The following is a 12,316-nucleotide window of genomic DNA, read 5'->3' as shown; positions in this document are numbered from 1 at the left end:
TAACCGAATTAGGAGTTATTTGACATTAAAGGCTCCCATCAAAAACTGTCAACATAGGCCCATGTTTTATTATAACCCCTATATAACAGTACCTCCCAATTTCTAGCCCACCAAAAATTGTCAACAGTTAGATATAGGCACCATAAAAAAGGGCCTCCCGAATGAAGCATTTTATGTACATTATCTGACATTTTAACGTACTCACTTAAAGTTGGGGACAGGAATGAATATTTTATGGTGGAGGGTATGAAAAGTTCGGCCCGGCCGAACTTAATGCTTTTTTACTTGTTTCTCTTTGGCCGGCGATTCAGACGAAATTTTGACGCCGTTATATATTATTCCTTGGCTTTTAGTTCAGTAGCAGTGTGTGTTTTGAAACACTTTATTTACATGTAAATTAGGTTTGTTTTCTTTATAATAGGAGAAAATGAATTGTATTACATTTTTTGGTTGCAAGAGTGCAAGTGCTAAAATATATAAGTGAATGAGATTTTATTCTTTGTCATAATAACCCAAACATTTTCGATACTTCACAGAATTTCAATTTACACAAACGCTGTAGCTGTGAGTGAGTGTTTCGGAGGCATAAAACACATAGAAGATTGTTGTAGTGACATGTTCAGTAGTGGACAGTCTTCTCCCAGGAAACGTAAGCACAGTGAGTTCCATGATCCAGATTATCCCCAAGCTTTACAGACCACATGTGATGACGAATCAACGGATCCCGAAAGTACTACTGCCAAAAGGCAAAAACAAGTTACTTTGGAGGGATGTGCAGTAAAAAGCCGCGATGAGTGTATGGAAAAGGTTCGACAAATTATCGATCGAGAATTCAACACTGAATTGGCTTTTAAACAAAAACAACTCCTAGAAATAGATCAACGCCTTGAGCAAGCGAGAACAATTTTCGACAAGCTGAGATATGCTTTGGTTTCCGATTATTATAAAAAACAAGACTTGCCAGTTGCGGCGGTGACCACCTCAGCTGTAAGAAGTGCACAACCTTTGTTTAGCAGAGAAGACAGGGGTCCACAAATGCAAATACATCCATCCCTCAAAAAATTAATCGGCAAAAAGCCCAAGGATTTAGCCGACGTAATTCGTTCCTGTCCAAAGAGGGCAGCAGCACAGAATGCAGTTCAAACGATACGAGCTAAATCTGATGTTCAAAAACGTGAAGAACGAAAGTTGAAGCAAATTATAAGAGGCCAGGGAATAGTTATTGACCACTCAACAAATGATGACAAGAGAACCGATATCGCAGCTCTTCTGAACGCAGCCCAATTAACAAGGAATATATCATCGAAACATATACAAAATGCAAAATCAACAAAATGCGTTTCACAAGGAAAAGCTCTAAATTCAGCAAGATTAAACAATAAAGAAAAACACCTGTTCGTAGTTGGCAATACGTCCAAGTTTATTGGTTCAGAACCAGAAGATGCGAGAGATAAGTCGAAAATATTAACACACAAATGGCTTGTGTACGTCCAGATGAAAAATTCTTCTGTGCCAATAGAAAAGTATGTGAAGAAAATAAGATTTCATCTACACCATTCATATCGTCCTAATGACGTAGTGGATGTATTCTCACCTCCATATCATGTGGCTAGAAGAGGCTGGGGTGAATTTCCCATAAGAGTACAGCTATTTTTTCATGACGAGTACAACCAAAAGCCGATTCAGCTATTACATACTGTAGTGTTGGACAAAACTCTATCTGGCATACAAACGTTGGGAGCAGAAACATTATTGGAAGTGTGGTTAAGAAATATATGCCCGACTGATTCTGTTAGTAAGAATCAACCATCTATACCGCAACTTGATGTCAAAAATAATGAAGAAAATGAAAAACCTTGCCAAGTACCTTCCACTGAAGAGTTGGTAGATGATAATCTCTTGGAATTTTTGAATAAAATTGAGGCAAGCCAAAATTCCATAAGTGCTGATATTGAAAAAATACAACCTACTTTTGTAATTTCGCAATCAAACGCATGCAAAAGTCCCGACAAAGCTAAAAGCCCTAATAAAGCAGGATCCCCAAAGAAGGCAGATTCCAAAGCTTCATTAGAGAAACATATTGACGTTTCTCAACCGGTTGTAAATATTCCAGAGACAATAGAAGTAATTTCGAATCAACCACCTTCCAAGGATGATGTGACCTCAGATTTAAAATCCAAACAGCTGGTCCCACGAAAAATCGAAAGTAAATTTCAAACACCTAATGAAATTAGTTTAACAAAAACACCCAGTTTACAACAACAGAACATTTCGTTAACTCCTAACATCTCAAACCCTATATCAATTGGGAAGAATGCCTCAATGACACAGAATAGAAACTCATTGCCCTTAAATAAGGATGGCAAGCTCATTATGCCAATTAATTCGGTCGCCTCTGTTGTAAGAAGAACAATATTGCCAGTAACCAGCGTTGCGCGAAGTATGTCGAATATATATTCCACGCCCGCAAGCACAGCACGTTCAACTAGTATACAAGCTAAATCTCCGGTACTCCCCGCTAAGCAAATTTTGCAGAAGAAATTGGTTCAATTAGTTGATTCTTCGGGTAATGTAAAGTACATGCAAATGCTTGTCGCTACTTCATCGACAGCGCCATCAACTAAAACCCATGATTCCTTACCGTCGATGGCCCCCAAGCTTTTAACAGTCTCAAATTCTTGTGGTCAAACATCATCCGGTAAGTACTTTTCGTTTTTTATCAGTTTAAAATTAGTTTATGATGCATTCAGGTTTTCATTGGGTGCCCCGCATTGTATACTACATGCCCGTATTTGATTTCTAGACCAGGCAACATCCGATTTTTAATAGTGGCAGAAATATATCATTGAGATACTATGAATCCAAATGTACTCATTGATATGAGAAAAGTATCCTCACTAAAAATGCACGAAGACGTAACCCACATGAAAATCGAAATAAGTTTTTGTTTGAATCTGATACATAAAGCTAAAATACAGGCTCTGGAAAAATGTCTGGCTTCTACGTTTAAAAATAACGATCCTATTCAAGAAATTATACCCAAGACGTAACAGCATAGGGTATTTTTTACATTTTTTGAAAACTAAGCAACTGCTGCAGTCATCAATGTATTTGATTTTCGCGGCAACTATAACGCCAGAGTTAGGGTTTAATGCTCTAATTACGGAAATGTATAATATTCAGGGGGGAAGGATCCGGTTATCCGGGTATTTGACCCGAACGTCCAGATTCATAAACCGGGTTAGACCGCTTCTACTGAACCGATTACTACAAAGTGGGTATCGTTTAAAAGCTTATGGAAATACCTATCACATGTTAACTGGTTCGCCTCATAATGTATATACGCGGCTTATTTCTCCATATGTGTAGACTTTTAGAACTTAAGAATGGTGACTCCTTTTTAAAAATCGTAAAGACCGTTTTTGTAGACAATTTTAAATATAAAATATGACTTGCCGTTTTTGAGAAAAAAGGCTGAATAAACTCTCCAAAAATGACCTTTGACCTCGAAAACCTTTTATGAACACATGAAATCGGTGGAGTCTTTTAGGACATTATAATAATAAATTTTAAGGAAGGGGTTCCATGCGATGACGTGATTTCATGACATCTTTTGCATTGGTTCAAACGAAGTCGTGAAAGATCCGATCTTTTCATTAGCATTTGAACCAATGCAAAGGAAGTCGTGAAAGATCCGATCTTTTCATCATCATTTGAACCCGTTCCATCGATCCAATAGAGATGAATTTTGTGTTTTTATTTATACACAATTTCTAAATATATAAGATTAATTATTTACAATAGGCTTGCTGTTGTCGGAGACTGAAATCACAACCACCGTTGTTAAAACTCTCGTCGTAATGATAATGTCATTGCAAAGGGTTGGTGAAAACGACATGCCAAAGCATTGGTGGAAATGACATGCTAAAACATAGGTGAAAATGTCATGTCAAACCATTGGTGTAAATGACATGCTTTGGATCCAAAAATGAATAGCACCTTCTGAATTCATTCATGAATTCATCGATGAAGATGCTAAAAAGATGACATGCCAGATCACTTTCACCCATGATTGAATGGCATCTTTGGCATCGAACATTTTGCTGGATTGTAACCATCACAACGCTGTAAGCTGCAATTGTTGATGCGCTTTCCTGCACCGGCGACTCGATCTTAAGCTGAAAACACATCCAACGTTTGGGTAAAGTTTTGTGTCGTTTTGGCCGTTTTTACACTGTTCGGCATGATGCCGAAAAATTCAAATTCATTTCAAATATATGTCGGCAAACATATAAACGCTGGACTTTGGTGTCGGCGTCGCCCTGTTGTTGTAGTTTTCCTCAACGCCCAACACAAAACTTTACTCAAACGTTCGATGTGTTTTCAGCTTTACATCTTTGTCTGCCCATTGCCATTGTGTTGCGTACTGCGTGTGTGGTAGCTGTTGCGGGGACTGCGGGAAGTCTAGTATTCTGATGACGACAACGAAGCGCTGGGTGCTGTGTTCACATAGTTCCTCACATAGACGAGTCCAGAGGAACCCCTGATGTGCACCCTGCCCAGATATATGTATATCCTGCTACCAACAAAGAAAGACGACACAGCTACGAACATATGAACACTGAGGTGGCAACCGATGCTAGGAACCCTGATCTATTGTGGTTCCCGGTCAATTCGGTATCGAAGAACCTGCCATCGTGTGATAAAAAATATAACATTCAAGATCAGATGTTTGCCTTATGTCAGACTATGAAAATTTTCAATAACGTGAAAATGAGTTTATAGGCAAGAGGTGTGAAGGGGGTGAAACTGTGTACACAAGGTTCTGTAATCTGAAATTATTCTTTGTGTTTAAAATCGTAACTATCAAACCAATGTAAGGCAATGAAAATATCAAAATTTTCATTTGATTTCATATACGTGTGTGGATGTCAATGAAATTTTAGAAGAAAACTAGCTGACCCGGTCCGCGTTGCTGTCCCGTTTTTGAGGTCCCGGTATAAACATTTACAACTACAACTTTTTTCTACAACGGATTTCTACTACCAACACAACAACTAATGATGTAGACCACAATATCAATGTCATGTTTACCAATGGTCAAAACAGCTGTGGGGGAGGTCACCCGAGACCACTTCTTCCCGTTATACTATGAGAATTTGCATTGAAAGCTGTTATTTCGATATTTTGAAGAACTTTCGCTGATTTCCCAATCGATTGTTTTGGAATTTTGGTCAAGTGCCATTTCAAATTATCGGAATTTTACTGTGAAAATTGTGAAGTTGACCGCAATGTCTAACTTATTGAAGCCAGTGTTTATAGCGCTTTTAAAGACACGCGTACTAACATTAAGGATATTATCTGCAATTATACATTTTTGAATAAAAAAAATTGTGGACCGCGATATTTCACTTCCGCGATGACCATTTAGGGTCAGGGCAATAATTGCCATAGCATTGCAAACAATTTTTAAACAATAGGTTGAAAAATATCTTCGATTTCACGTTTTATTAAAAAAATGTGTGTGGGAGGTACTCTGGTCACTCCACTGACCACTATAAAAAGTAGTTAAAAACCTATTCTCAGACCTACAAATTCCATATACAAAATTTCATCAAATTCGGTCCAGCCGTTTCGGAGGAGTTCAAAGCCGAACACCGTGACAGGAGAATTTTATATATATACTAGCTGACCCGGTTCCGCGTTGCTGGCCCGTCGTTTTGGATTTCCGTGTAAGCCTTTGTAATCTATTTACAATTTATCAGTTAAATATTGATCCCTCTAGATTTTCGAACCGCATTGTTGGCCCGTCGTTTTAGTGACCAATGCACATTATCGGTGTTGTACTGTATTCTAAAATGTGGGATTGATCGCGCTTTCTCACCTATTGGAGCCCGGGTTAAAAGCGTTTTTGTAGTCACGCTTACTAAAATTAAGGATATTATCTATAATTATACATTTTTGAAAAATTGGGTTGACCGCGATATTCCATTTCCGAGATGACCATTCAAGATCAAGACAGTAAAAATCATATTATTGCAAACGTTTTTTAAACAAAACGTTCAAAAATAACTTTAATTTCACGATTTCTTAAAAAAAATTGTGGGGGAGGTACCCTGGTCACTCCACTGACCACTATAAAAAGTAGTTAAAAACCTATTCTCAGACCTACAAACTCCACATACAAAATTTCATCAAATTCGGTCCAGCCGTTTCGGAGGAGTTCAAAGCCGAACACCGTGACAGGAGAATTTTATATACACTAGCGGTCATCTGAATAGGTTTGAATTTGTTTCTTTTTATATGTTAAGGTATCTTCTGATGTGTTCGTATTGCAGATGCATACTATTTAGTTTTTAAGAGTCCTATACTATGCCAACATTCCCAAGAAAAAAACTTGACGGTGTTGCCATATTTTCGGAAAATATCCCAATTATAATAAAAAATGTACAAAAAAGTGTCCAATTTTTGCGATCATCAGAATAGGTTTGAATCAAAAAAAGTTGAAAAATTTTACTACTCAAGCAAATAATGCGCAGTTTTTTGGTTTAGTTTAGTAAAATAGGACATTCTGATAAATCCTACAACAAATTTGACCCGCTTTATTTGGAACGTGGGTTCAATTCTCAACATGGAAAAGTTACCAAGAACTTTCAGATAAAATCAAGAAATATTCAAACAAAAAGGTTTTATAAACTTGCTTTAAATGACTTTTTGATTTCGTTAGATCTCTTCTGAGCTTCGAAAATTGTCTGAAAGCAAATACCAAGTGTAGCCATATTATTAGGATCGATAATTTAGAAAGGTAATTGAAAATAGTTGGTATTTTAGTTCAAGTATCATTTTTTAACTAACTTTGGAGTACAAATTTATGCATTATCATGCTCACAAATCCACCATAGTTGACCACACGTATCATGAATGTTCGAAAATTGGTCTGGAACAATGTTTCTTCGACGACAATAAAGTAGAAAATTGTAATTCAAATTTAACTCAAAGGGGCATGATATTGCCGACTTTTATAGTGCTGTATAACCTCAGTAGTCCATTCTTTTGTACTTATTCGTGTTTGTTTTATGACTTATGAACAGAAAAAAACTTTTTGACCTGACTATATAGGTATTACAGCACTATAAAAGTCGGTGATATCATGCCCCTTTGAATTAAATTTGAATTACAATTTTCTACTTTATTGTCGTCGATGAAACATTCTTCCATACCAATTTTCGAACATTTATGATACATGTGGGCAACTATGGTGGATTTGTGAGTATGATAATGCATAAATTTGTACTGCAAGGTTAGTTAAAAAATGAAACTTGAACTAAAATACCAACTATTTTCAATGACCTTTCTAAATTATCGATCCTAATAATATGGCTACACTTGGTATTTGCTTTCAGACAATTTTCGAAGCTCAGAAGAGATCTAACGAAATCAAAAAGTCATTTAAAACAAGTTTTTAAAACCTTTTTGTTTGAATATTTCTTGATTTTATCTGAAAGTTCTTGGTAACTTTTCCATGTTGAGAATTGAACCCACGTTCCAAATAAAGCGGGTCAAATTTGTTGTAGGATTTATCAGAATGTTCCATTTTACTAAACTAAACCAAAAAACTGCGCATTATTTGCTTGAGTAGTACAATTTTTCAATTTTTTTTGATTCAAACCTATTCTGATGACCGCAAAAATTGGACACTTTTTTGTACATTTTTTATTATAATTGGGATATTTTCCGAAAATATGGCAACACCGTCAAGTTTTTTGTTGGGAATGTTGGCATAGTATAGGACTCTCAAAAACTAAATAGTATGGATCTGCAATACGAACACATCAGAAGATACCTTAACATATAAAAAGAGAAAAATTCAAACCTATTCAGATGACCGGTAGTGTATATATAGATATAGATATAGATAACAAAGAGTTTTCAATGAAAGTTTTCATAGTCTGGCATAAGACTTTTAAATATCCTCAATTGAAATACCACCGGTCAGACTGGGAATTAAATCCAACACCCTTACATTGCTAGTCTAAAGTTCGCTTAGCTGCGTAAGCCAAAATCAGTTGTTAATTGATTATACTTTTTCATTTATTGTGTGTTACGCCTTTTGGCATTTCAGAAAAAATAAGACCAAAAGACAAAACCCACACAGCTTCTGAAATACTGAAAAAAATTTTTTTTTTCTTCAAAAATTAATTTCTTATCTGGCTTCAAATATTATGCCAAATATTAGCGTTATATTATAAAACAGTTTTTTTTATAACATTTTTTGCTTCCACAGGAAACTTTTTGTATTGTGGGTTACGTCTTGGTGCACTTCTGGTGACAATATGTATGTATTCATGTTTTGAGTCATTGAGAATAAATGTAGGGCGCTACTCCAAGAAATCAAGTACATATAGCATTAAGCTTGTCTGTATCCCCGCCATCAAATAAATGTTAATAAAAATATACTGTCCAGCTTGCACTAGAACCCTCACACTTGGAGATATGCAGGAGATTTTTCGGAATATTTTAAGTACTCAGTACTTCATTTAATGGCAATTCAAAGCGAGGAATTTATTGCAACGCTAAATTTGGCACTTATTCTTTATGCATGATTACTATTAAAATATGTTACCTGCCTTTTTCTTCCGTTCCAAAATCGAATCACAACATATTTTTTTGACAATTTGCAGGGTTAAAGAGTATGCCGTATGTTGTTTACTATTCTTGCTGTACTGTGTTGAAGTTGAGACAATTTTCAACTTTTGGCGAACAGGTGGAAATACATAAAGTTGGGTGGGTGATTTCCATACAACTTAGAGAATATTGACCACTGTGGAATATGGGTGACACTTCAGGATATCCGCATTTCTTCTCAAAAATTTAACAAAAGTTTATAAAATCGTGAAGAAATTGCAACTCCTCTATCCGTTCATCCAAATCCAAATTGTACCAAATTTAGTGCTTTAGTACTTTTTCGTACCCATAAATACGAATTTCCAGAAGTACCTCACTCTTACACTAAAAAGCAGTAACCTTAATTAGAAATTTCAGGATTCCAGCTCTATCCATTCACCAAAATCTAAATTGTCCCAAATTTAGTGCTTTCCGTACCCATAAGTACGAATTTCCAAAACTACCTCAATTAAACAATCCGACAGTAATCTTAATTCTAAATTTCAGGATTCCTGCTCTATCAATCCATCCAAATCCAAATTTAGTATTTTTAGTACCCATAAGTACGAATCTCCAAAACTACCTGAATCCTACACCCCTACACTAATCTTAATTCAAAACTTCAGTCCAGCTCTGTTCGTCCACCAAAATCCAAGTTGTACCAAATTTAGTACCATTTAGTGGTTTCCAAATTTCAGGACTTCAGCTCTATCCGTTCACCAACATCCAAATTGTGCCAAATTTAGTAACATTTAGTACTTTTCGTACCCATAAGTATGAATTTCCAAAACTACCTCAATCCTATACTTCAACAATAATCTCAATTCTAAATTTTAGTATTCCAGGTCCCAAATCCCCATTGTACCAAATTTAGTACATTTCGTACACATAAGTACGAATTTCCAAAACTACCTCAATTCTACACTCCAACAGTAATCTCAATTCCAAATTTCAAGATTCCAGCTCTATCCCAAATCTTCACCCAAATCCCTATTGTATCAAATTTAGTACCATTTAGTACTTTTCGTACACATAAGTACGAATTTCCAAAACTACCTCCGTATGTCAGTCCTACGTTCCTACAGTGATTCTAATTCCAAATTTCAGGTTTCCAACTCTATCCAAAGCCAAATTGTACCAAATTTAGTACCATTCAGTACTTTTCGTACAATTGAGTACATATTTCTAAAACCATATCTTTGTATCAATCCAACTTCTCAAAATTGATTTTCATTTCAAATGTCAAGCTTTTAGCTCTATCAGTTGATATAATTCCAAATGTTACCAAATTTAGTACAATTTAGTATTTTTGTACACATAAGTTCGAATTTCCAAAACTACATCCATATCTTAATCCTACACTCCAACTGTAATCTTAATTTCAAATTTCAGGTTTCCATCTCTATCCGTTCATCCAAATCCGTATTTTACCATATTTAGTACAATTAAGTCCTTTCGTACTCATAAGTACAAATTTCCAAAACTACCTCCATATCTCAATCCTACACTCCAACTGTAATCTTAATTTCAGATTTCAGGTTTATTGTTCTATCCTTTCATCCGAATCAAAATTGTACCAAATTTAGTACCATTTAGTACTTTTTGAACAAATAAGTACGCATTTCCAAAACCATTTCCTTATATCAGCACCACTTCCCAACCTTGACTCCCATACCAAATATCAAGATTGTATTAGAATATCGATGCATATTCACTCTATATTGAAACCGAAGTACTTTCAGTAATATTCAGTAAAAGTATATCCCTCCTGATTAAGGATACACCCGTAAATACTGCGTTGGCAAGAATTCTTTAAATAATCAGGTGTAATGCCTAACAAAGCTTGCTTTTTCCTTTCAACAAATTTATTTTTGGAAGCGTACTGTCTCCTTTTGTCGTATATTTTACGCATAAGTCGTTCCCATACATTTTAGAGAATATTTACCACTGTAGAAAGTGACGGCCCCTCCTGGATATCCGCATTTCTTTTCCAAAATTTAAGTTTTGATGACTCGAAATGTACAAAAGTTTATAAAATCGTGATCAAATTGCCACTCGGGATATCCGAAAATGCTTCTCACTACTGAAAATGTCTTTTTTAGAACTCCTTTGTAATTTGTCTTGCGCATTTAGGGTGAAAGAAGTTGACGCCCAAGTCCAAAAATTAACTTGTTGGAGGAATAATACACTTAACCGGATTAACATAGTGGGTTTGGATTTAAAATGTCAATTCCATAGCGCAAACGTCAAATAAATCCTCTCGAAGTGGGTTAACCCGGCAAAAAACTCTAGTGTAACCGTACTATATGTCAAGCCTTGTCAGGCATTACACTTGATTATAAAAAGAATCCTTGCCGAAGCAGGATATACGGGGGTATTATCAATCAGGATGGATATACCTATATTGAGTATTACTGGAAGTACTTCATTTTCAATATACACTGAATATACATACATACCAAAAATACCCCTCAGTAATGTTGGCGACATTTCCTGAGTATTCCAGCCATGTAAAAATTTTCTACAAGTGTTATCTTAAGACACGCCGTTCGGACTCGGCAATAAACAGTAGGTCCCATATCAATCTTTCTGTATACTCAAGTTTGAAAGTGGGGTTCTAATCAAATGAGCCATTTTTTTACTTGAATTTTTGACTTTATTTTGCTTTCGTTGTATAATTCTTATTTAAATCGGATTTGAATACAAGTCATTCACTTTACATTCAGTTTACCCCAAATACATGAAACAAAATATAAAAACTTGAACACATCATATCAGTTCAGATTTGGATATAGCTCCCATTTACATATATTTTCGGCTGACTTCCTTATTTCATGCACCAAACACGCTATGTATGTCCAATTTCAATAGAATTTGGAATGTGTGACGGAACTTGATCTAGAAATAAATGTGCCAAATTATATCGAAATTGGTTCAGATTTGCCTATACCTCCCATATATATTTTTGGCTGATTTCCTCTATTTTATGCACAAAACACGCTATGTATGTCCAATTTCAATGAAATTTAAAACGTGTGACGGAACTTGGTCTAGAAATAAATGTGCCAAATTATATCAAAATCGGTTCATATCTGCATATAGCTCCTATATATATTTTCGGCCGATTTGCTGTATTTTATGCACCAAATACGTTATATATGCCCATTTTTGCTGATATTTGGAATGTTTGACGGAAATTGGTCTAGACATCAATGTGATAAATTATATCGAAATCGGTTCAGATTTGGATATTGCTCCTATATATATTTTCGGCCGATTCCCTGTATTTTATACACCAAACACGCTATGTATTTCCAATTTCAATGAAATTTGAAATGTGTGACGGAATTTGGTCTAGGCATATCTGTGCCAAACTTTATCGAAATCGGTTCAGATTTGTATATTGTTCCTATATATATTTTTTCGGCAGATTTCCTGTATTTTATGCACCAAACACGCTATGTATTTTCAATTTCGATGCACTACATCGCCAGTACTAGGGCATCGTCAGTACAACTCAAATAAAAAATGTAAAAGTGGGATGTACGGCAACCATCAATAGGCTTCTTTCTCTGTGAGACCCCATCAACCCCCAAAATTTCGTGAGGATCCGATCAAAATTACGACCTGTAGTGTGATTGCATAAAAATGG

At 35.6% G+C, this 12,316-nt stretch overlaps 1 protein-coding gene across 2 annotated transcripts in view; it reads left to right on the top strand.

Moving 5' to 3' along the window:
• Positions 1-309: 309 nt before the first annotated feature.
• Positions 310-12,316, top strand: part of D12 (YEATS domain containing 2 homolog D12) — a 29,076-nt gene continuing 17,069 nt past the window's right edge. Inside the window, exons 1-2 of one of the 2 annotated variants that reach the window (XM_073958301.1) lie at positions 310-401; positions 537-2,698. In XM_073958301.1, the coding sequence (XP_073814402.1) occupies positions 616-2,698 (2,083 nt within the window). In that variant the 5' untranslated portion in view covers positions 310-401; positions 537-615. The remainder of the gene's footprint in view (positions 402-536; positions 2,699-12,316) is intronic. The other variant, XM_073958302.1, reaches the window with a different exon arrangement.

The sequence above is a fragment of the Musca autumnalis genome, unplaced genomic scaffold (genome assembly GCF_047663935.1).
Source record: "Musca autumnalis isolate F117 unplaced genomic scaffold, ASM4766393v1 scaffold_91, whole genome shotgun sequence".
Lineage (NCBI taxonomy): Eukaryota > Metazoa > Arthropoda > Insecta > Diptera > Muscidae > Musca > Musca autumnalis.
Note: the sequence above shows the minus strand (reverse complement) of the source record. Positions and strands in the feature narration are given on the sequence as shown.